Below are 25917 nucleotides of genomic sequence, written 5' to 3' on the forward strand. Positions count from 1 at the left end.
AGTACTAACATATATATTTTAACCATAAGTGACCATTTGACCTTTCCATTTGGTCCAGTAAATTCTTCTAGCATTTATTTAGCATTGGGAAGAAATGACCAGGCCTTCAAGATCTAAATTTGTAAGTATTTTCAAGAAAGTTAACCTGGAAATATTTTCTATTGCAAGTCAATCACGGCAGTAGATGTGGCCTTTAAGATTAGATGTTTATTTGGTAGATGTTCCTTGGAGCAGTTAGAAGACAAATGGAGAGGTGCAGGAGCCTTCTCAGAGCCTGTCTGTGGTCACCCAAGCTGCCCCATCTTTCTGGAGTGTCTTCCTGTTAACTTGAACCCCCTTCAGGAAAGGGAAGGAGTGAATCAAAATGGAGCTGTGGAGTTGCCTCCAGCCTGGTCTCTGGAACAGCTTATTTAATTAGCCTTTGGAAGCTTTGGAGCTGAAGTAGTTTGCTGTGCACACCCAGCAAACGGTTATTGGTCCTGGACTCTGTGTCCTTTCTGCCCCCAACTGCATCCACTTGCTTGGTCAGGCTTTCCTTTGTAGATCATCACTGTTTTCTCTCTGAGATTTAAAGTGCGTGGTTTCAAATACCCATCTCGAGCTACAGTCTCCATCATTGCAAATTGCTATTTTCCATTCCCTCTCCTTTCCCCTCACACACCATTGACAGAATGATGGAATTCTGCTCCAAACTCTGTCACAGGTCTGGAGGCTCAGAGCAGCCCAGGTCCTTAAACAGTCTGGGTCCTAACCCTAACCTAAGGCCTGAGAGCCTTAGATGTACTGCGATTAGCAGTACTTCCCTTGAGGGAAGTTCCCTGTGTCCCACACCTGAGTGAGTCTCTTTAAGTGCCCCTGGCAATGTGCTGGGCCTGAGCCCACCTGCAGCCACTTCAAGACCTTGTGACCAGATGTCCAGCCACCTCCCCCACCCCCTGCCCACCTTGTTTCTCAGGCCATGAGGCACCAGAATGGCCCCTCCACTCCACCAGCTGCCCTGTCATCTCTTCCTCTTGAAACTCCAAACCCTCCCCGCCCGCCCTGTCTCCTTCGTCTACTTACCCCCAAAACTGGAGCTGATGAAGTCTAGTGGGTTCTTTCCTTCTCTCTGGTGTTTCCAACAACTTTTTCTTGTTTCTGATTTTCTGTACCCCTTCTAAATATGCTGAGAGTACAAGACTCTTCTTTGTTTATAGATACCAAGTCTTTGGACTCATCCTTAAACATCATGCTAATGTTCAGCCTCACACATGGTGCCTAGGAGTCTTAAGAGGCACCTAGGAGTCTTAAGAGGTGTGCAGTGTCCACAAACAGAACACCTTCACAGAGGGGAGAGGCAGGAAGAGCCCTGTATGCAGGAGTCATTCTGGCCCAGCATTCATGAAAAGTACTCACAGTCTCTGATTCTGCCTAAAATAGCATAGAGACTTACCAGTTTCTGTCTTTCATTCCATCACCAATAGTCAATGAAACTTTTAAGGGAGTTTCATGTACCAGGCCCTGTGTTCAGTGCTGGGGATGTAAAAACTAGAAAGACAAAGTCTAGTGAGTGTGGTGGGTGTTTTGCTGGGGATGAAACCCAGGTCCTTGTACGTGCTCTGTGAGGTCCAAGTGCCCTGCCACTGAGCTACACCCCAGCCCCTGTCCAAAGCTTTCTTAGCAGGCACTCAGTAGCATCCTCTCATGGTGTTTGCTGCATGGGTAGCTGTGGCCTTTGTACCACTAATTTCTTTGATATCCCCTGTATTAAATTTCCCTCAATCCAAGAGAACAGAACTCTTCATACTAATGGGCATTCATGTATCTATATTTTCATTTGGAATTTGAAATATCTTAAGGAATAATCACATTTTTATTCTGGCTGTACAAAACACATGTGGTAAATGTGTTCATGTCATCGCAGTTGTGATTTTTGTTCCAGTTGCCTGGACTTCTAAGTGCTCGGCAGAGAATCAGAACTTTGCTTTTGGAGACCTTAAGTCCAGTTTTTATTGGGATGCCAATAATAATACTGTTTAATGTTTAAAGTTAACCATTTAAAGATCTAATCTTTATACTTTTAGGGTCTGGACATAAAGTTTAAAAGGGGGGGTGGGGAGGACCCAGCATTAGTTACACATAAACTTGAAGTCCAGAAAGGTTTTTCCAAAGGAACAGATCTAATATTATTTTATAAGGGAACACAAAACTACATGCTCTGAAATTAATTCTTTAGTTAAAAAGCTCTTTCAGAGGCTGCATCTCCTTTTTGGTAATCTCATTAGCTTCTTTATAGATGCAGTGTCTGTATTGTAAAGCTCTAGACAGTTTTTAACTGCCTGAGTTTATGAGCAAACAACTCTGGGCTCGCCTCTGGAATCCTCTGATTTTTAGAAAATGAAAAATTTTCATTTTACATTTCATATAACATTTCCAGGGTCCTGCCTTCTTTTCTTGTTTGTTTGTTTGTTTGTTTTTCTTTCATTGCTTAAGTAAAATGTCTACAAGCAAGATCTTTTGCAATAAATTTTTTTTTGGCGGGGAGGGGGGTGGTGTTACTGGAAATTGAACTCAGGGTGCTTAACCACTGAGCTACATTCCCAGCCCTTTTTTATATTTTATTTTTTGAGATGGGGGTCTCACTAAGTTGCTTAGGGCCTTGCTAATGCTGAAGCTGGCTTTGAACTGATAATCCTCCTGCCTCAGCCTCCCAAGCTGCTGGGATTACAGGCGTGTGCCATCGCACCTGGCAACAAAATCTTTTTTTAAAAAAGGGAAGTGTTGTAAAGGCAACATATTTTTTCTTTATTAAAAGAAAAATCATCAGGTCAGATGAAGTCAATGGTATGCTGGTTATTTCCAAATGCCCCAAACAAAAGGTATTATTCTTAGGATGAGATGTTTTGTCAATATTTCTTTGCTTTTTGAAGTCTGGTAGTTCAGGTTGAAAACAGTTCATCTGTACTAGAAGTTTGCTGGAATAGTGAAAACAATTGTGTTTTTAAACCAGTCCCTTAAAATATTCATCTCGTGGGAGTTAGGACTAAGAAGAGAAATTTACTAAGTCTCACTTGAAGTGGGAAGGAGAGTCTCCTCCAGAGAGAAATGAATTTACTACCCACCTAAACAACCATTGTAAGTTCTAGAGTCTTATTCATAATACAGAGAATCCCAAATCGCAGTTGTTCTTAACTTCTTGAACCTTCTTCGTTATTTTGTTCTCCTTATCTTATTCCAGGCATCAATACAGAGTAACTTACTCTCAGAATACCATTCCTTTGTGTTTTCATTCTGATTTAAGAAATCTGTTTTTCTTTGACTTAGAATCATGCAGCTTAAAAAAATCAGTCCGTAGCCTAACTCATGTCACCCAGGACACCTGTTCTTAGAGGCAGGCCTCTGCTGACGGACACTGACACCTCTTTTCTCCACCTCCGTGTTTCTTTGGTTCCTCCATTGCTTGATCCCCACCGCCCCCATTCGAAGACAGCAAGCCTGACTTTGACGTTGCGTATGGAAGCAGGCTTGGTTGGTTCCAACTTTTGGAACGTGAATCTGATGCTCATTGTGTTGCTCTGGCAGCTACAGAGTTGTGGCCACCTGTCTGGGTGGCGCGGTTCCCACACACACCACGATGTGCCAGTTTCACTCGGCAGAGATGCCAGGCGGAGAGTGGTGAGGAGGGCTAGCATGGACAATGTGCTGCTTCTGCTGCAAGGAAGCTTCCCCCTGGAAGGAGTGCCAGATCCGAGGCACATGCTTCATTAAATTGGCCACATCTGTTGGCACTTGTGGGTGTTAATACTGACAAGTGCCTTTCTGCTGTTGCTCCCCCCACCCGTCCTGTGTTCCCTTTACTCTGTCAGCCTTTGCCTCCCCTTACCTACAGGGTTGAATTTTCTTAGATAATAGAGACATGTATTGAAACAAGAAAAACCATGTGCTGGATCACAAACTGTTGGTGTTTGCTGGTGCTGATCTTGCAAGAGATGAGGGATCCAGCAGGGAGTAAGCACCATCCTCCCCTGGGTCATTGGAGCTTAAAATTTAGCACTCTAGAAGAAAATGAGACAGAACTCTAGGTAAAGGTATCATCCTGAGGTGCTTAGGAGCTGTGCACGGGCTGGAATTCCCTATCTTGAGAATTTTCTGAACAAAAATATTCACAAGTCAACTGCACTGGATGTGACATCTGACTCACAATTTATTTTTAACAGTTTTTTTTAACAGTTTTTTTTTTTTTTTTTTTTTTTTTTTTTTTTTTTTTTTTTTTTTTGCAGTGCTGGGGATTGAACCCAGGGCTTTGTGCTTGCAAGGCAAACACTCTACCAACTGAGCCACATCCCCAGCCCTAACAGTTATTTCTGACTTTAAAATTAATCATTTTCCCCTGTGCTTTCTTATATTCTTTACATAATTTTTAAAATTAAAAGTGTTTTTAAAGAATCTTACAGGATGGTGATTCCTTCAGTGTGAGGGTTTTTAAAGACTATATCTAAAAGTTGAAAAGACTTATTTCTGGCTGTATTTATTCACACTGAGAAAATGACTAACTTTTTGGTATTGAATTATATCTCATAATTGCATAAGAAATGTGGCAATATAAAAGACTTCTGAAAGACATGGAAATAGAGGAAACTATTCATTGATTGAACAGTCATTTACTGAGTGCCCACTGTATGCAAGGTGACCCCGTGTTACCTGTCTCAGTCATTTTATTGAAATACTCAAAACTTGGAATAAAAGAATGATTTGTGTTAGTTACTAAGTAGCCACAGAAACACAAAAGGTCAAATTCATCTAGATGACATTATATATTGACAATTATTAGCATTTCTTAGCAAACCTAGACTCAAAATTGATGTGGGGAATTACATGGGTAAAGCTATCCTAGGTCAGTGTATTATCAGAAGTTCACAAGGCATGGCACCCAACACTCAGAGCTAGTTCCCCAGTTTAGTTTTTATAAAGCCTTTTTTGCTCAACCCAGCACTGGAGAGATTTTGTCAAAGCTGTGTTGATGGACCTTAGTTTATCATGCATATCATACTACACAATTGTAAAGAGGACCTCTTTGACTTATATGGTTTTATAATATTAACTAAATTGAGATTACCAGTTTGGATTCTGGAAAACTAAAAAGTGCATGTGCATGCTTAGTTTTGTGGCTTCCGATAAAATATTGAATGACTAATGTGATTTAAACAGGCAAACTCATTTCATATTTTCCAAGTTCTTGAAGGTAGAATCAGAATACAAACGTAGCAATTCCAGATTATTTCAGCTGTTAACTGGGACTTTGATCATATGATCTAGAGACACTTCTATGCAATAGAAAGGTTGAGAGCCATACATGTAATTTTAAGTTTTCTAATAGCTACATTATAAAAAGAAACAGGAAAGATGAATTGTTAATAATATATTTTATTTAGTCCAATATATCAAAAATACAATTTCAATATAATGAATATAAAAATACAAAATATTCTGCATTATTTTTTTCATACAAAGTCTTCAAAATTGGGTGTGTATGTTCCATTTACAACACATTTCAACTGGGACTAGATAAATTTCAGGAGATTGTTGGCTACATAATGACTCCTCTCCTGGAAAGTGGCGGGTCTGGGATGTGGTCCTCTGAATGTAAAGCTGCCACTAGGTTAATAACTGGCCATTGAAATTTTGCCTTTGATCTGAAATTGCCACTGTTGTGACAAGTGATCCTGAATATTTAATGATCACCGAATAAGCCTCTTCAGCAAAAAAACAGGACCTTCCTCTCATATGCTTTCACTCTGAGTGCATTTTAGGGGACCGGGGAGACCTAAGGGAAGATTAAAGGGTAGGATTCGTCCAGGAAAATTGCCATTGAGGATTTGCTAGTGGATGTGGAGTGAGGGCTTAGGACTTGAGAGGTGGTAGGATTATGGGGTGAGATTAGGAAGAAGATTGTCGATAAATCTGAAGGCTATGTTTTCTGTATGTTGTATTTCTATATTCAGTTAACTCTGAGTTAGCCATCCAAGGAGAAAGCCATTTTAAATTCTGGACAAGATGGGTGGAATATGAGCCCCATCATTTTTACATCTGTGGAGTAATTTTGCTTCTTGTTAACAGGAAGTAAACGCGCCTCAAGAGAGTCCCTTGAGCATTTCGGTGGGGGAACTGGGAATTTGTTTCCTATCAGAGGCCCTTGGCCCATGGGGAAAATTAATGCATGTCTAATAAAATACAAGCTAGTTCAGTTACTCTAGAAAAAGAGGTAAAATGATCAAGGAACTTGCTTTTGAAATTAAGAACCAGGAGCAGTACACTGAGAAATCATATTCTGTTTAGGTGAAAAGTATAAGCACAAATTGTGGAAGTGAGAAAGTTGTAGAGTCAGATCCAAGTGAAAGTTGGCGGGGGCAAGCAGGTGCATTGGTGTCTCGTGAACGGCTGAACCTGGTGCTCTGTCCACTTGAAGACAGTGGACAAGGCTGGACCACAGACCTCTCCTCCAGGGCCTGAAGGGTTGGGGGCAGTGCCTTTTCCCCACTGACCCAGAGAAGAGAACCCATGGTAACTAATGGGATCATCTGTCGTTAAAGGTTTCTGTTTCCATGTGAAACAGAACTGCTCGTATGAGAAAATACTGAAGTGGTTTCAGATAGATTCAGGAGAAGAGTTTGGAGAGAAGGACAGCATGCCCTGAGCCGAAGCCATCAAGGCCATCTCTGCCTCTGCGTGTGGGGAAAGGCCTGGGCTTTTGGTGCTCCTTCATGGAACACTGTGAGCTGTGATCACCTGGGGTTTTACCAGCTGGATCCTGGGCTCCATGCTCAAATCTTTGGTTCCCTTTCCCCAAATCATTTCCTGAAAGGAATTCATTGATGTGTTAACTTTAGGGTTATTTTAGTCAAAAAAAGTTTTTAAAGCTTTGGCATCTGCCAACGTTTTGTTAATGAGTGCTAACAAATGCCCAAATGAAATAAATAGTTCCCATAGACATAAATGCTCAAATTAGACTCATACTTAATATGAGAGGTTTTTTAAAATTATTGTTGTGGTTATAATTGTGATCTTTGGGTATTACATACACATAGTGTAATTTCTGCAAATTACCCTCAAGTTCGCTTGATGGAACTAAAGGTACTGACATATAATGGTTTTTATTGGAGACTTGATCTCTGGGCTCTGTGCTGCCTGAACAGCTTGGAGCTAAGACCCAAAATTTACAGGGGCAGACTTGGGCTCGGCACCAGGAAGATTATTCTAATGCCCCAGAGTTTGAAAATGAAATGGGCTGTGTTACAAAGTTTCTTCCCCATCGCTCAAGTTGCTCACGTCAAGATTGGGTGGCCCCCTGCTGGAAGCATCTTGGAAAGGATTCTGCTTCATTCACTGAACACGTGTTGCCTTTCAGAGTCAGTCAGGGGCTGCTGATTTGGTCAGTAAAATTTCCAGTTGCTCCTGAAAGCCAGGCATGGTGCCAGGGGTACAGCTGTGTACAAGCTTGCTACCGAGAGTGATGCTCTCGACCTTCAAGGAGCATCAGAATCATTCAGAAAGCTCATCGAAGGGGCTGATGGCTGGTTGCCATCCTCAGAATTCCTGCTGCAGGAATTCTGGGTGGGACCTGAATCTGTGTTTCTACCAAGATCCAGGCGCAGGTCCCAGGACCCCACATTGTGAATAGCACTGGTTTAGGGCAATGGTTCTCAGCAGGGAGCGATTCCCACCCACCACGGTCGCTTTGCAGTGTCTGATACCACTGAGGTTGGGGGTGCTACTGGCATCTAATGGGTAGAAGCTGGGGTTGCTGCTAGACATCTAGAATGCATGGCAACCCCACAACAAAGCCCAGCCAGCCTGGTAGTGTTGACGCTGAGGAGCCCTCGTCTGAGGGGGTGACTGACAGTCTAGGGTTTATAACAAGCTGTGAGTAGATGGTGACAAGATTGTTATGATAGATTATGATAGGGCAGTTAGAGGCCATGACTAAGCCTAACCTAATCCAGGAGGTCAGTTAGGGGCACCTACCCACAGGGGTAATGACACGTGCAGTGGGACCCTTTGCTGCAGTGAACCCAGTGAATTTGTAAGGGAGGCTGCCTGGGAGTGTGGGGACACCGTTTCACAGCTTAAGTGACATTTGACAGCTTTATAAGATGCATAGAATTTTCCCAGAGGTGTTTCTAGCCTAAGGGAACCAAGTAAGCAGAGCCAAGCGAGAGCGGGTTGAGTTGGCTGGGGTGCCCAGAATATAGTGTAGACCCAGGGAGAGTGGCGAGGGGCCGGGTGGTCACATTAGCAAGGCCACTAATGAAAGCCACTTTCAGAAGGGTGGCATTTAGCCTGAAGGCAGCAGCAGGTGTCAGTCCCATCAGGAATCAGTCCTGCTCACATTCTGCTGAGAGCCCCCATGGTCCAGCTGGGTATGGGCTTTGTTATCTTGCCATACGTCTCAACCCGTGTGTGGAAGGTGCCAGGGTCAGAGTGGCAGCCACCCCTGCTCTTGGGACATGCAAGCCTTCTTTCCATCTGGGACTTTGCGGATTAGTTCTTGAGGATTCACAAGACTTTAATCCCTCCATTCAGGGTCTGCAGTCACACACACACACACTAAAGCACTTCTTGTCAGTGTCCTGCAGTTTGATGAGAACCAACGTGTGCCTGTTACGCTGTGTACCACACCACACAGGGCATATTTCATGACAGGGTGACTCGGCAGCCACCCCCTTGACTGTTGCATGGAAGCTCATTGGAAATTCCACCTCCTTCTAAGCTGAGGGAGTTTTGCTGACTCATGTGCGGGAAGTGGGTGTTGACTGTTTCCTGTGGCCCTGGCACTGTACCAAGTGATTAATGGGTAGTTTTTAACAAGGTTTTAAATATATGCACATGGCTAAGAAGTTGTAAAGGGTACTAAAGATTAGACAATGAAAAGTCAGACTTCATCCCTCCTCGCCCACATTTTTCTTAGAACTTCTCAGAAATTAATGTAGCCAGTTTCTTATGTATTTTCCAGAGATGTTTTGCTTTTTTGCAGCATGTAACAAATGGCTAAGCATTCTGCCATAACTTTTCCTTCTCGAATCTGTTCTGAAAGGAGGGGTGGGATGGCTCAGTGGTAGAGCGCTTGCCAAGCATGCACAAGGCCCTGAGTTCAATCCCCAACACAGCCCAAAAAAAAAAAAAAAAAAAAAAAGGAAAACAAGATGTCTCAAATCTCAAATTTATCCTGAAAGGGTTCCTCTTGTTCCTGATTCATAGATAAGGGCATTATGACTGGGAGGATAAGTAACTTACTCAGTGTCATATAATAAATGGTAGAAGTGGAATTCTTAAGTGGAACTGACCCAAGGCACCTGACAAGCTCATGATTGGATCCTCCAAGCGGGCTCCCATTTATTCATGTATTTGGATGAGGAGCAGGGACTTCAAAGGAAGCACAGAAATGAGTCCTACCTATCATCTTCCTCCCCTCCCAGCAGTTCAGCTCCAGCCCGAGGCTGTATTCACCACTGACCAAAGCAGTTTATGGCCAAACCCGCCTCCCCCTCAGGCAGCTCAGGTCCTGCAGCTGTCCTCGAGCTCCCCTGGTCCTGAGCTTCTCACCGGTCCATGTGTCTGGCAGTATTTGACTTCCTGTTGATGCCACACCCCCACACAGGCTGACAGCCCAGCCTGACCCACAGCCTTACCTGTCCCAGGTGTTCATTCAGTGCCAGCCTTCTGCCACTAGCCACACACCCTTTGGTAGAGGTCAGAGCCAATCTACCCAGGGAGCAGAGCAGACCCAGGCTGAGCCACATGATGTGCAGAGAATGCAGACCCTGTCCCCAGAGTGGTAGATGCTCACAGAGGTGCACAGGCCTTCCTGGCTCCTCCATTGTGACTGCTGGGGTCATCTTGAGACCAGATGGATTGTTTGCTGTCTCAATGGGAGTTTTTGACACAGCCCATCAGAATGGTTTAGGAGGTGATTGGCAGGTTGGGAAGAAGGAACTTGCCACATAGGGTCCCTGGGTTACAGTGTCTTATGGACAAGACTTTTTTATGATGCTTTCCAGAGGACATTGTCCACCTACAAGTATAGAAATACACACACATCCACAGAGACGTGCTATCTGAAGACCAAACTGGTTTCAGATTGTGGTATTTAAGGTACATGCTTGAAATTTTTGTTTTTGGTGCTAACAGGATAGAACACATTGCATGACTTTTGCATGTCTCATTTCTCTGATTGACAGGTAACAAGGAGGGAACACATTCATCTACCTTCTGGGTGTTGCTGAGCATCTTCCTGGGAGCAGTGGCCATGCTGTGCAAAGAGCAAGGGATCACTGTGCTGGTAAGAACCCAGACTCAGGCAGGACCCTTGCATCTTACAAGGACATTTTGGGCCAGCCCTGCCTCTGTGACCTCCTCTACTTCTGCATTCCATTACTGGCCTGAGGTCATAGACTTCTCTTGACCACTGGCTTATGCTATCATGATTCAGATGGAGACCTGACTGGTGTCCTTGTCCATCATTAGTAACTGGTGGGAACTGATACACAGGAAGTTGGTATGGGACCACAATTCATCCTCTCAGAGTGATCCTGTAGGAAAGAGAAAAGAATGGTTTGAGTTTCCTAGGATGCTCTCACGTGCATTAGTAGAGTCCTAGGTACAGCAGAGGACTGACCATTGACAAACCAGCAATGTGTTCTTCCTGGATTTTGAAAGGGCAGAGTGTAGTTTGGAAATGAAGAAATTACAGTTCTGCCAGCCCCTGAAACCCTCACACTTCCCCACATCCTCAGCTCTTCTCCAGTCTCCACCCAAGAGTCAGACTTCAACCAAGACTAGAATCCAAGTGTTCCATGTTCAAAATTTGATGGAGAACGAAAAGATTAGTAGTCCAGTTAGTCTAGTATTTAAAGGAACATGTATGATAACGCTGATGTGTCTAAACCCAGATGTGCCTCATCATCCTGTGTTTTCACCTTTGAGCCTTGACAGCTCAATTCAGTAAACATGTTATCTTGGTTCATTTTAAATGTGTCTTAGAGTACGCGTTGTTTTGGAAATGTAAGTAAAATCCAGATGTGAAACTTCTTACTATTAGGATTTTACTGAGGTGTAACTTCCATGCCGTAAAATACACAGATGTAAAGTACGGCTTGAGTTTGGACAGTTGTATGCACTTGTGAGACTGTCACTCTGTCAAGATATGCAACATGTCTGTTACCCCAGAAAGAATCTAATGGTGCCTTTAAAATTAAAATAATAGAAAATCATCAAATAAGAGCAATTTTAAATCCACCGTCCTGAGTGTGCTGTGACATGTAACTCAAGACTAGGATGCGTACCCAGCCGTATGACGTCTGTATTGTGTTATCTGGAAAGATTAAGAGATCTTTCATATTGTCTTCCTTGTGTTGTGATAAGACCCTGAGGCTGGCCAGCTGTTTCTTCAGCCCTCTGATGAACTCAGGCAGACCCATTGCTGAAGCTGGGGTGTGACAGTGCGTGCTGCCCCCGTGAGGAGCACTTTGTCCATCCAGCCCTGTCCTGTTCTTCCCTCGCCCCCACCACCTTCCTCCTCAGAGCCTCCAAGTGATCTTCTCACAATTTAGGTTGCACTCCCATTGCCGGACCTCTTGACACCCTCCCTTGGCTTCTCTCTGTAGGTCACAGGAACCTTGGGCCTCCCACTTGCCTGCAGGTCACTTGCTGGTCTCGCAGCCTGCCCGTGCCCAGGCTCTTCCCGGCATCAAGCCTGTAAGCTGCTTCTGCTGCAGACCTCTGCAGGGCTGTTCCTCTGCTTGGCCCTCCCTGTTCCTGCTCCTTATGTCCCCAGGTCACACTGACAGTGTGGGTGACCCACCCCATCAGCTCTGTCCCACGTCTCCTCTGGCTGAGTTCCCACTGCAGTGTCACCAGTGACCTGTTTACCGCCTTGGTGATGTTGGTGACAGGTTCTCTCCAGTGAAGTCTTCCACATGTTCCTTTGTGGTCTGCCTCTTCACTAGACTTAAGTTCCATGAGGGCAGAGACTAGGTCTGTTCTGGGATTCCAGGGGTAAATCTGTATTCATAGAGAATTCTCAGTGAGCCTTCTTTGCATGGGCTAGAGCAAAGAAGCCTTTAAAATACCACCTTGGGTAGACGCCAGTGGTTCAGCAAGTGGAGTGTCGTACATGAGGCTCGGCTTCCCTGGCAGCTCCCCAAGCGTAGAGACTTACCCTTGCCAGGGTTCATCTGAGCAGTAGCTGGGGTCGAAGCCCCAGGAAGGGAGAGACACAAATCCACTTTCCTTTTCCTCCATTCTAGCCAGTTGGGGGCTCTTTAAATTATTAAGGGAAATTTTGGGTATGTAGGATGTGATCAGAGGTAGAGAAATAGAAAGGAAAAATGGAGTTTGAGCAACCATATAAGAATAGTTTGGAAGAGAGTAGCTATTTAGGGGTTCACACAAGTCAAGGCAAAGATTAGTGGTTTTATCAGGCTCTCCCTAAAAAATTAAGGTGAGCTAGCAAGGAAATAGCAAAGAAAAAGAACCACTACAGAAAGATAATTGAATCTCCTGCCTAGCTTTCTTATTTAGAGTTGACTCTAAGCAAATATTTCTTAGCCTTGGCACTGTTGACATTTTAGACAAGGTCATTCTTTCTGGTGGGGGGCTCGCCTATACATTGAACAACGTTTAGCAGCAGCTCTACCCACTAGGTGCCAAAAGCACGCACTTTGGTTGTGACAACCTGAATTGTCTCCAGACATTGCCAAACACCTCAAGAGGTAGAATCAGAATCAGCCAGGAACCACTGCTCTACAGCCTTACTCTAATCTCAAGGGTGGTTTGAGGACCAAAAGCATCACAACGTCCCAGAGGCTTGCTGGGAATTCAGGCTGTCTGCTCCCAGCCCCACCTTGCTGAGTCAGAATCCCCACTTATCAGACCTCAGGCAACTCCCATGTACATTAGCATTTTTGAAGCACTAAAGGTTAGGTTGAATTTACATACATAAGGCGTGGACGTTTTGATGCTGCCTTAAGTGGGATGGAAGAAAGAGTGCCAGTTCAGACCCTTGGTGACCATCCCACAGCTTCCAGGCAGAAGAACAAGCAGCTTGAGAAGCCGGGGACAGTGAAACAGGAAACTCCTGCCTTCTAGAAAATGGTTTACAGCCAGGCAGAAAGGGTCTGTCCTGTGACCCACTATGATCATATATCACATGAGTGAATAAAAGCAGGATTCTTTGAAATGTTTAACCCGGCACTGGCCCATGTGTTGGATAATTAGTGGCTAACAACATTTATGGGAGTGAGTTAAGTAGGGATGTCATCCTTGCTCTGAAAACCACAAATTACCACTGACTTCTGATGATTTATGATCTTCTTTTCTACAAAGCCCTATATTTAAAGGACCCCAGTCATGTAGGGGCAGCTTTAACCATATACACTGGCTCTGTTCAGATCCCCCTCTCCAGATTGGGCAGGAATATGCTACATGACAGGGTCTGCTGCCCGTGATATTTGCTGAAAGTCTCACAGAGTGAAGAACAGAATCCAAAGTTCATCTTTCCTTCAGCCTGTAACTGTAGGCTTAATAGCTGTCAAAGCCGCCCTTACCTGCTGGAAAGAAGCCATCATGGTGCTGAGAGACGCTGTGCATGAGAGGAGCCACAGCAGCATGCTGTCAGGGGCCTTTCATGATTGAAGGTATTTGTTGTTCAACTAACAGTCATGGGCAGTTCTTCCAGTTGCTGGAGATCGCTGACCTCTGCACAGCAGGCCCAGTCTGATAGGAGACCTTCCACAGTCCATGTGTACTTCCAAAGTCGCCCTGGGCATCTCCATCCCAGCCAGCTGAAAGAGTGACCGGCTTTTAAACCAAACCCCTCAAATGGTACACATCACTTCTCCCCATGCCCTATAGGCTAAACTCAACCACCTGAGCTTACTTTTAGGAAGATGTAGTCTAGCTGTGTACCCAGGGAGAAGGGGACACTAGTGGACATTGAGACGGTACCTGAGAGATCACCAAAGCTCCTGACGTGCATCTGCACCTACTCACCATTCCCAGATGAGCCAGCACGTGATGCTGGCTTACGTGGCTGGGTTGGTACAGTGGATGACTGTGTTTACCTTCAGCATAATTACTCCCCAGGTAATTAACCACTCTGCTACATGAACTAAAGGACTGTTTTATGGTTATACAAAAAAAAAGAGAGAGAGAGAGAAAGAATCAGGAATATCCTGTGGGAGCCCCAAATTTCTTGCTATCCTGAATCTTATAGTACTGTTAAGTGTAGGCCAAGAAGTCATTACTAAATAATAAATGTGGTATAAAGTATTTACCATGAACTAGTGCCATACAAGTATAGGGTGGTTCTTTTTCAGCACTGAAGAGTTCTAATCTTGTGATGATCTAATCTTTTGCATTCCTTATCCAGATTCAATAATAAAATTGTGACATGTAGGGGTTGAGGCTGTAGCTCAGTGGTAGAGCACTTGCCTGGCATGTGTAAGGCACTGAGTTCAGTCCTCAGCACAACATAAAAATAAATTTAAAATAATAAAACAAAGGTATTGTGTCCATCTATAACTTTAAAAAAAAAAATTGTGACATATAATTGCTACCCAATCACAGCCAGTCTCTCCCACCACTGATGGTGTGTGGCTTTGCTTCCTAGGGTTTGAATGCAGTGTTTGACATCTTGGTGATAGGCAAATTCAACCTTCTGGAAGTCATCCAGAAGATACTACGTAAGGACAAGTCATTAGAGGTGGGTATATACTTTTGTCTCCAGCCCAGACATGGAAAATGGCAAGTGCCAGCTGATTTTAAAATGCCATTTTCTAAGTATTTCTTATGATTCTGAAATCTTGAATAGCCAGCCCTTTAATGCAGTGTCAAAGTAGTTTAAGCAGCATTGCTGCACATTGGCCCCTGGCTTGGTTACACTTCTGATTGAAAATCTGTGACAACAGGGGCTTTGTGGTGTCCTTTCAGAGTATCAGCATGCTCAGGAGTGGGGGCCTCCTCTTCCGAATGACCCTCCTCACCTCCGGAGGGGCTGGTGTGCTGTATGTGCGCTGGAGAATCATGGGTACCGGCCCGCCAGCATTTACGGAGGTAGACAACCCAGCCTCCTTTGCTGATAGCATGTTGGTTAGGGTGAGTACTCAGCCTGCTCCCCTTTTGCACTATTTTCTTTGCCCCCAGATTTCCAGGTCCTTCATCCATCCTCACCTCTACCCCACCACACTCAGAATCCCTAACATGTGGATACTTCCATGTTTGTTTGCTGTGGCTGAGGATATTCTAAGATGAAACCTGCGTACAACCTCTCTTGTATTTTTTAAATCTTCTCTAGATTATATCTAATACCTCATACAATGCCTACACATCACTTCATTCACATGGATTCAGCAAAGTACTCAATGTGCAGCAAATTCAAGTTTTGCTTGTTGAAATTTTCTAGAATTTTTTTTTTCCTAAATATTTTCCATCCATAGTTGAGTGAATCCATGGATACAGAGGTCCATTCTAACATTAAATTCCCTGCCAGTGTTAGAGTGCCCTCAGACCCTATCACTTATAAGTTAAATTAACTTGACTGGGTTAAGACAAAATGCAACAATATTGGTATGATCTTTGAATAGTTGTAATGGTGTCAAGACTTTTCTTTTAGGTTTGCCCTTTCTTCTAAAGGCAAGGGTATTAAGCCACAAATTCTTAGCTGTGTGCTTCATAGAGACAGAAAACAAGGGGACAACCCCAGAACCTTGTTCTTAGGTTGCTAGACACATTGGTTACTCCTGGGGCTTGGGTTTCCTAGGTCACAGGCTTTAGGCATGACAAAATAAATGGGTCATGACTTGACCAGAAGTATAACAAATGTATTGCTTGGTCTGGTGGCTTGGCAGTATGTTTGTTTTAAAATCTGGATGTGTTTAAAAAATTACAGACTTCAGTTACATGCGCAAAATACAAACTGGCAATGTTGAATTTTTACACAACTGCTGTCCTTGAAACAGATGCCTGTGAGCGCCTCAAAAGTGGAGTTAGGATATATATATATACACATACGTGTTCTTTCAAGTTCAGTGTCAAGTAAGTGTTTGTTTTCCTTTTGACTGACAGGCCATAAACTATAATTACTACTATTCATTGAATGCCTGGCTGCTGCTGTGTCCCTGGTGGCTCTGTTTTGATTGGTCAATGGGCTGCATCCCCCTCATTAAGTCCATTGGTGACTGGAGGTTGATTGCTTTAGCAGCACTCTGGCTCTGCCTAATTGGCCTAATATGCCAAGCCCTGTGCTCCGAAGACAGCCGCAAGAGAAGGTAAGAGGCAGCCCTGAATTTTAACTTCCACCCTGGGTGGTGTCTGAAGCATCTTGCTCAATTCAGCACTGATCATCTTAACCATTTTGTGGACGTGATGTTTAAGGACATTTGTTTCAGATGCATATTAATGGCAGGGATGAGTCCTGTTCCCTCAGAGCACAAGGCTGGCTTCAACTAGTGGGAGGGAAGCCGAGGGGGGGTACGGATGACTGCTCTGTCTCCCCCGCCCCTTCCCCCGTGAAATAGCACTTGGAGATCCTCTTCGCTGTAGGTGGTAAAGAGTAATTTATGGTCAGAACAGAGAGTGTAATTGATGTGTGTTGTGCCCATTATTTCACAATTCTCCTTCAAAAAAACCCTAGTGAATGCTATGGTGATTCCTTCTGTTGTCCTCGGGTACAAAATAAGCTGCTGCCCCAAAGAGACCGTTCTTTCTTGGCAGAAAAAAAAAAATTTTTTAAGGTTATTGAGAAAATAATTGGGAAAAAACAAATGTGTTTCATGGAAATAAAAACTGTTTAAAATGATTTCTGTTAAGCACAGTGTTTATGGAATTAGTAATTTCTCAAAATAAATCAAGTTTTACATTCATCAGTGTTTTAAATTGGTTGATGATTCTAAAGAGCAATGAAATTTAGTCTCAGTCATTTCACTTGGTACATATGAAATAGGATTTTTGGAAAACATACTGTAGGCACAGGCTCCAGGAAGGAGCCACCAAATGCCACCTCGCTTACTCATTCATCCTCCTGTATCATGGGGATGTTAGGAATGAGCCACCCATTCTAGAAGTGTTCCAGTGCTCAACTTTCTGTTCGATGGTGGTATATACCAACCACATGTGACATTAGTTTGTTTCAGATTTATGAAGTTTATTCCCTTCAGTATTGCTATTACTGCTCAGCAGGTTGTTTTCCATGAAACTAGACTGAACTATTTCATACCTCAATGGTTTGAGGCATAGTTAGGAGCAGGTGAATTAATCAGAGCTCACAAATATGATCATTCTAACTTTATTAATGTGACTCATATGATTTGTAAGTTTTGTCCTTGACGTTAAGTGCCTTGGTAATATTTTAAGTCTTATCCCATACTGCCAGCTAAATCCTCTCCTGGTGACATTTTTCTGCTGATGTTGGTATCATTTTCAGTTGATGGCATGAAAAAAAGAAAGGTCTTTATCATTAATGTTGAGTAGGACGTTTTGCTTGACAAATCCAAAAAGAACCATTTATTTAAATAATTTTAATCTTCCAGAATCCTTACACTGGGCCTGGGATTTCTTGTGATCCCCTTTCTTCCTGCAAGCAACCTGTTCTTCCGAGTGGGCTTTGTGGTGGCCGAGCGGGTCCTCTACCTCCCCAGTGCTGGCTACTGCATGCTGCTAACCTTTGGATTTGGAGCCCTGAGCAGACATACTAAGAAAAAGGTACCAATCCAGAGTGGCACCGTGTATGGCCAAAACAGCTGCAGCTGCTCACTAGTGATGTTGCTTCTCTCTGTTCTTAAGAAGCTCATTGCTGCCTTGGTGCTGGGGATTTTGTTCATCAACATCCTGAGATGCATGATTCGCAGTGGCGAGTGGCGGAGTGAGGACCAGCTTTTTCGAAGCGCCCTGTCTGTGTGCCCCCTCAATGCTAAGGTACCTTGGCTGCCATCTTTCTTTTAAAAAGACTTTACTCGGAAATGTTTTGGGTTCTCCAACTGAGTACGAAGAACATTTAATGTTGGACAGTAGCGTGCATAACACCATGACCAAATACATGGGTTTTTTTCTTTGCCGTATTTTTTAAATGATTTTGATAAAATTCATAAAAGTTTAGCTAAAATAATTCAAAAGAAGTCATTAAAACCAGGCAATATCAATGAGGCAGATTACTTAAGTGGAATCCTACACATCTTCCAGTTGCTCTGAAGGGCAGGGAAGGGGACATCCCATCTCCAGGTGGGGGTCGGGCCAGGTCCACTTCAGAACCCAGACTCTGCCTTGAGCAGGAGCTGCCTCTGCCACACTGCAACTTGATGGTGGTAACACCTGCAAATGGGCAGTCATTTGGTGCAGGACATGTAAATTATGCTGTGTATTTCACAAAATATGCATTGATGTCACCTTCAGGTTCTTGGCATCTGATTGCTTTTGTCAGAATGGGTAAACAAAAATGTATAGACTGTAAAATAGGCAGTGTTTTTGTTGAAGCAGTCTGGCAGGAATACATTGCCCTGAAGTTTTTGATTAATCTGAGCTTTGCACACAGCCAGCTGTGCCTCTTTGGGCAAAACTAGGCTGTGTTTGAACTTTCAGTTCCCTTCTCTCTAAGAAGGGGGTGACCCCGCAGGCTGGGCTTGTTCTGAGGCCCACGTGAATGAAGGCACCTCAGACAGTGGCCAGCACAGAGTAAGTGCCAAGAAGTGCTGCTTGCGTGGGTTCTTTTGAGTTTGAGCTTCCTGTTAAGTGGCAGGAAGTTTTAATGGCATTAGGGTAGAGGTCTTTCCTGTTAGTATAGATTATTATCACTAAATAATGATACCTTTTCTCTTAGGCCACCCGAATTGAACGTGCCTGGGACGCTTACATGCAGTCCTCCTGGGTGGGGGGAGCTCTCTCGAATTCTGTCTCTTTTCCACATTCTGGTTTTACAGGAAAGCAATGATTTCAGGCAAATTTATGTGAATAAAATGCAGAGTTGACATCTTATTAGGACCCTCAGTGAAGGATAGTAGATAAAAGGTGCTGACTCCTGTCTGTTCTTTTCTTGGATTTAAAACATCTTGTTCGTGTTTTATAGTTAAGGGACTTAGATAAAAGAGTGAATTATTTGGAACTTTTGTCTTTGATTTGCTGACTGATCAATTTATTTCATGCTACTAAAAATAAATTGCCTTTGATTTAATTTTATAAACGTGAATAGGTTTTGCTTTATTTTTACTTTTCTGTGTGAATAGCAGTAATTACCCCTTCTATTTTTATAGTTCTGTACCACAAGGAGCTCAGGTCCCTTTGTAGAGGCTATATAATTAATCTCCATTATCCTCCTGCTGGGTTCTTTATTTTTCCAAGTGGGAGAAACTGAGGCATAGAAAGGGCAAACTGACATTCAGGTTATTAATTTGGGTGACTACATGCTCAGGTAACTAGTAAATGAGGGGGTGGGACATGCAACGGCTGGGTGTCAGAGTCTGCGGGTGGCGTGGTTTCCTACACAACAGGCTAGAAAACACAGGGCATGCACACACAGGCACACAGTTGTGAGAAGGGTGTGTGAGTCTGTGCACTTGTGTTTCTTTTTATAACTTAAGGCATGCACCAAAGGTCTCATTTTCAGAACAAGACCCACTGGTAGTTGTTTTCTAAAAACTTTTCAATTATATGGTTCAATGTAAGCAATATAGAGGGTTTTTTGTTTTAAACTTTCTACTATAAATCATAGTGTTGTACATTTGCCTTTCTTTCTTGGACAAAAGCTAGATCAGTTGCAAGAAAGAGATCTCAGTTCTTCCCTTCAGGCCATGATACGGGATGAGTCCTCTGTACCGCTCTCCACCTGGCATTCACTGAATATTAAGTGGGCAGCTGACCCTGGATCTAGTTTATACCCAGATTTACAAACCAAGACTCATCTTTTTTTAAAAGATAGCAGTGTCAACACAGGTGGTGACTGTGCCTGGCCTGCATTTAAATACCACAGTGACTTGTATATGGGAGGCACCTAATATTAGTTATTGAATTGGGCCAAATGGAAATTGAATTCACTGAGCCTGCTGTGGATGAGATTGCAAGTATCTAATTTATTTGCAGTCACTTAGTTTTTAAGGCTTAAATATATGTTGCACCCAGTATCAATTCTGCAATACATTCCAAATTCTTTTAACAATGAGAAAGATCATAGCCCACCATGATATATCTCTTGAAAGAGCGATCCAGGATAGTTACAGGGTTTTTAGTTTAAAACATTTTAAATGGAATATCCATGGTTGGCAGGGTTTTTCAAACAAACTGATTTAGTACTGGTATTAAAAGTGTCTTTCATTCCTGATGCTTTTACTTTGCATTTGTATCATTCAGTTGTGATGGTTGTTTCTGTCTGGCTTCTATACTGGTCCCTCTTAGCCTGTGAAGCACAAAGGTCTGAGGGAAAGTTGAAAGAAGAATGAACAGGTTTTATTTTTTGGTTTTATTGGTTTTTTTTTTTTTTTTCAATCTTTCATATACCGTGGAAACAAAAATCTCTCATTCTCTAAACACTGTTTCAAGCAACCTGGCTGTCAGGTTTGAGCTTTGTTTAGTTTTATAATATAGGCAGCTATTTTCTAGTCACAAAATCTCTTCCATATAATCCATAGGGTAAAGCTGCTCACCGGTTCTTAATTAGGGACCTCCTTCTAGGGCTGAATCTGGCTTCAAGTCATTCCAGTTAAATAACTGTGGTCTGATTGTCCAAAGTGCCCCTTCCTCTCCCTGGGTCTCCCTGGTCTGGCATTCTGAGCATCTAACAAAACACTGTCCATACTGCAGAGGGCAGTTGAACTCTTTGTCTGAGCTTTTTATGGAGAAAATAGAATTTGCCTAGAACAAAGGAAAGCAGCAGGAACGTAGGGGAGGAAGAGGTGGAAGTCATGTTGAAATCTGAGTAGGAGCTGCATTTGTGTTCTGAGGACATCCCTCGCAGCTTGCATTTTCTGGCCTTGGGTTCTTTTGTGCACTGGACGGAAGTTGAAGTGCACTTCCAGGCTGGAGTCTGGGGAGATGCAAAATCAAGCTGTTTACGGCCCACATCTCCCAATGCGTGCTCTGGCAATAGCATTAACTGAGCCACCTCCAGACCATAATTTACAGATGAAAATACCTATGAATGGACAATACTTGGGTCCAGGAATCTAAATTTTACTCTCTGGTGCTCAGGAGTGCATGTTTATACCACCTGCGATTTCTCTGCTTGTGACCCTTTCCGTCAGATTAGATAAACACAACTGTCGCTACTTTCCAGTGTCAAAGGAATCTGTTGCATGTGTGCCTACAGAGTGTCACACTGCCCCTTCCACAGATCCACTTGAGGAAGCACCGTAACCGTAGGGTAAGACTCCCTGTGCAGGCGTATCCTATCCTCAGAGGTGGCTTGAAACCGTATTCACATGTGATGCAGCTGGAATATGTTTCAGCTGTTGCTGTATTCCAAGGTTCATTGGTTTGCTCCACCTGCCATAACAAAGTGCCACAGGTTGGGTGGCTTAATCACAGAACTCTAGTTTCTCACGATTCTAGAGACTGGAAGTTCAAGATCAAGGTATGCACAGGGCAGGTTTCTCCTAAGAGCTCTCTTCGTGGGGCAGAGATGGCCGCCTTCTCCCTGTGTCTCCACATGGGCTTTCCTTTGTGCACACTGGTGTCTATGTGTCCAAGTTGCCTCTTCTTGAAAGGACACCAATTAGATTGGATTGGGGTCACTCATATTATCTCATCTTACCTTAATTACCTCTTTAAAGACCCTGTTTCCACAGTCACTAGTCACTAGTGCCTATTATGAGGCACATTTTACTCCAAGAAGAAAAGCAGATGGTGTGAATGAAGGGAACTAGAAATTGCCTAGAGCAGTGAGCCCATGGTCACCCAGCACCTGATAATCAGGTGTCATATAGACAAAGAAACATGGGCTTAGGAACCCATGTCCAGATCCAGCTTCACGGTCAATGCCAAAGCAGTGCGTCAGCTTGGAGAGCTACTGTCAGGAGACGAGACTGTCGAGGAATGCACCAAATGCCACACCTGCACTTGGGTGGCTCGGCATGTGCCAGCTGCCTGTGATACAAGCATCTTACCAGTCACCCTGAACACTCATAACTGAATGGATATCTATAGTCCGTCCTTTCCTAAAGTTGCTACTAGACTTTATATTACATGGTCCCAAAAGGAGCTCTCAATCACCAGTATATACCTCTGATCATAGAGACGTAGTGGGATGGTTACAAGGGACAGGGGGAGGAGAAAATGGGAGCTGCAGTTTAATGGAGGCAGAGGTTTACCATCTGTCATCACCTGGAGGACGCAGAAGGTGGGTTTCATTAGGTGTTGTCTTAGTTCAGACTGCTGTGGCAGAATACCACAGCCTGAGTAACTCAAACCACAGACATTTACCTCTGTGAGTTCTGGAGACTGAATAGTCCAAGATGAAGCCCCCAGCAGATGCAGTGTCCAGTGGGGCCTGGACACTGGGTTCAGAGACAGCTGTCTTCTCACCGTGTCCTCACCTAGCAAAGGGAGGGCGAGAGGCTCTCCGGGGCCTGTTTTATAACTGCACTGATTGTGTTCTTGAGGGTTCCCCTCGTGGTCTGATCATCTGTCCAAGTCCCTGCCTCTTAATACTGTCCTCTTAGGAGTTAGGATTTCAACATAGGAATTTAGAGGGCACATAAAATGTTTCTTACAACGGATATAAAGCAAAATTCTTGTAACACCACCAAAGAAAGACATCACACAAGAAGGGGCTGCATCTGGATAAAATGGGCATACAGAGTCACAGTTTCTTACCATCACATCCACATGTGACTGACTGTGATCTCAGTGGTAACGGGGTGTGGGGGAGAGAAGGGGGGCATTTGAGAATTAGGAATAAAATCAGCCTCACTTCGTGATTTTGTATTCTCTGAGAAATAGTTATTTTTCCTTCTGTCATACTTTAGTGATATGTGTGCTTATTACCTCCCTTCTAGTCTTTTCTTACAGCGTGGGGAGTTAACCTGCCCCCTGAAGGGATTTAGCAAAAGTGCTAAGGGTTGTTTTTTTCAGTCCCTCTCCCTCTGTGTTCAGGTAGAAAATGTGATAGGTGTCCAGGCTCTGGTGACCACATTGTCCTCTGTATTTTCAGGTTCACTACAACATCGGCAAAAACCTGGCTGACAAAGGCAACCAAACAGCAGCCATCAGATACTACCGGGAAGCAGTAAGGTATGCAACCACATCTTCCAGAAGTATCACTAGTGTGCGTGTTTTGTTCTCACTTGCTAGGATTCCTAACCCTTCCTTCAAAGACCCTATCCTTGAGATGTCTTCACTGATTCCTGAGAGTTTGGTAGAAAATACTCAACAGTAATAGCTTGGTTTCTCTCTCAATTTCCAGATTAAATCCCAAATATGTTCATGCCATGAATAATCTTGGAAATATCTTAAAAGAAAGGAACGAGCTACAGGAAGCTGAAGAGCTGCTGTCTTTGGCTGTTCAGATACAGTAAGCATTGCTTTTATAATTAGGCCAGGGACAAAGAAACAAGTTCCTATGCTTTGACATCTGAGCCTTTCTTTTTCTTGTTTAAAAACGCTCTTCCAGGCCGGATTTTGCTGCTGCGTGGATGAATTTGGGCATAGTGCAAAACAGCCTGAAACGGTTCGAGGCAGCGGAACAGAGTTACCGGACAGCAATTAAATACAGAAGGAAATACCCGGACTGCTACTATAACCTCGGGCGTCTGGTAAGGCCAGGCCACCCCAGGTCTGCAGGAGGAAAGACTGGGTTCCCCTTCATTAAAATCAAAGAACAGTCATAAGGCCTATCCAGCACTCAACATTTTATAAAGCTTCTGCATCCATTTATCTCCTTTGAAGGTAGCTGTTTGATTTCCATATGCACAGTGTTGAAACTCTGATGAGCAAGAAGTCCAACTTGAACCAAGGTTACAAGATCACCAAGGCAATAGGTGAAACTAAGGATAGATCAAAACTTTTTAAATCTCTTCTGCTCTGAAAAACTATCCCAAAGAGTAACTTCCTGATAAACATTTCTCTCTCTCTTTTTAACACAAACTGAATAGAAATGGATTTGAAAACAAACCTGGTGTGTGGTTTCTGAGTTTCTTTGTTCCCCTACCTCAGGGGAACAGATAGATCTCTTCATCTGCAGGGGGCATTTTCCCTAAGAGAAGCTTGGGAAGTCAGGGCACTTGCCCAAAAGGGCTCTGGCATTACTTGATGGAAATAGAAAATAATGTGTTCCCTAAGTGGTTGTTGACAGACTGTGTATGAAGATCTGATTGATCTTGATTTTATTCACAAAATGAGGCACACAAATAGGAAAATTCTTTAAATGGGAATTACTATATTCTCTACTCAGTCAGCTCTTTAATTTGGTTTCAAGAAACCAAATATATATTCCTAATGCATTTAATTATATTAGGTGAAATTGTTAAGGAAGAAACTTTTGGTTCATCTGAGTCAAGCTAGAGTATATGCACAGTGATGATATGGTTTTTAAAAGAAGTTTACATCTAATTTTCCAGATTTCACCCAGCTTAACCTCACATGTAGAATAGCATCCAGTGTCCTAATGAAGTACCTATTTGTCCTCATTTTAAACTCTTGAAGCTTCTTTGTTTTCTGGAATCCTTGTGTTATCAAACAGTAGTTTCCCCAGCTGCTTGTACATTCACCCTGTTTCAGACTGAGAAATCTGAAAAATCTCCATAGAGAATTGCTATTTAAAAAATAAAAATGATCCCCACCCAGGTGATTCCAGTATCACTGGCCCTGCATTGGAGAAGCAGCTATATCCAAACATTGACCCAAAGATCATGTCAAAGCAAAATGACTGGGAAGAGCAACCCAGAAAACATTAACTGCTTTAAATTTATTGGAAAACCAGGCTTCCATTTTTACCATGATGTGAGTGATTTGGGTCTTTGTTTCTGGACAAGATAGCCATAATTCTGCTGGGATGTGGAGACACAGTTTTATGAATGGAGGAAGCAAGATGGCAGGTATGATAAAGACCTACCTTTTCCATTCTATATACGTCACTTTAAGTGGGTTAATAATGTTTATGTTATAAATTTTTAAGTGAAACGACTTGTTTTTGTTCAAAAGAGATAAAACATGTTTTAGTTAGGAGGTACTGTAGGAGGAGACCATCTCTGTGCTTTCTCCTGTGTGGAAAAGAAAAGTTCCTCTTCCCTGAGCACAGTCAGAAGGGTGGCAGTAATGTGACCAACCCACAGACAGCGAGAGGTTGGATAGGAAAGGCAAATAGCACAGCATGCCCACTGCCCCACACCAGCCTTCTGTAGAACAACTGGGCATCTATTTTCTTTTGTTTTGTTTTTCAGCATTTTCAAAATTCTGTGCTTTATGATCCAGTTACACACTTTGATGCTAAAACAGCTTCTCAGTGAAACTGGAAGACTGGAATAGAACCAGAACTGTTCTAGTGATACGCCGTGGGGTTGATCAGTAGGACATCATAATGATGTGAGCAGAAACCAGAGAACCCGACAGCATCCCGAGTGGGTCAGTGCTCACAGAGTTAGCCGAGCGAGGGCAGGCTGGGTGCAGGGGTGCACGTGGGGAGGCCGTGGCCTCTCCTCCCGCGGCTGCTGGACTGGTGCTTGAGCACCACATTAGACTCGCTGTCCTTCCTTTTACCTCTGCTGGGACTAGCTCTTCTCTCAGGTCCCTGCTTGTAAAGTGAGGGCATCACCTGCAGCCTTCTAGAGTGCCCCGTGTGTCTGCCACAGCCTCCTGCTTTACGGTTCTGCTCCACAGCCTTCTGCTCTTCCCCAGTAGCTGCCTGTCCCTCCGTTTCCTTGGGATTTGGAAAATAGAGAATATCTGCTAAATGAGCGTACTGGAAGT

General features: G+C 43.5%; 1 protein-coding gene across 6 annotated transcripts in view; it reads left to right on the forward strand.

Annotated features, from left to right (window-relative positions):
• The window catches only part of Tmtc4 (transmembrane O-mannosyltransferase targeting cadherins 4), a 59804-nt gene that overhangs the window by 17049 nt on the left and 16838 nt on the right, over positions 1–25917 (forward strand). For 5 of the 6 annotated variants that reach the window (XR_007108761.1, XM_047553209.1, XM_047553208.1 and 2 more), the window contains 9 exons: positions 10215–10315; positions 14645–14737; positions 14965–15129; positions 16099–16301; positions 17562–17733; positions 17815–17946; positions 23165–23244; positions 23417–23524; positions 23624–23765. Coding sequence is in view for 5 of the 6 variants with exons in the window: in XM_047553209.1 (XP_047409165.1) it covers positions 10215–10315; positions 14645–14737; positions 14965–15129; positions 16099–16301; positions 17562–17733; positions 17815–17946; positions 23165–23244; positions 23417–23524; positions 23624–23765 (1196 nt within the window). In the remaining variant the exon portion in view is untranslated. The remainder of the gene's footprint in view (positions 1–10214; positions 10316–14644; positions 14738–14964; positions 15130–16098; positions 16302–17561; positions 17734–17814; positions 17947–23164; positions 23245–23416; positions 23525–23623; positions 23766–25917) is intronic. The other variant, XM_047553211.1, reaches the window with a different exon arrangement.

The sequence above is a fragment of the Sciurus carolinensis genome, chromosome 5 (assembly GCF_902686445.1).
Source record: "Sciurus carolinensis chromosome 5, mSciCar1.2, whole genome shotgun sequence".
NCBI lineage: Eukaryota > Metazoa > Chordata > Mammalia > Rodentia > Sciuridae > Sciurus > Sciurus carolinensis.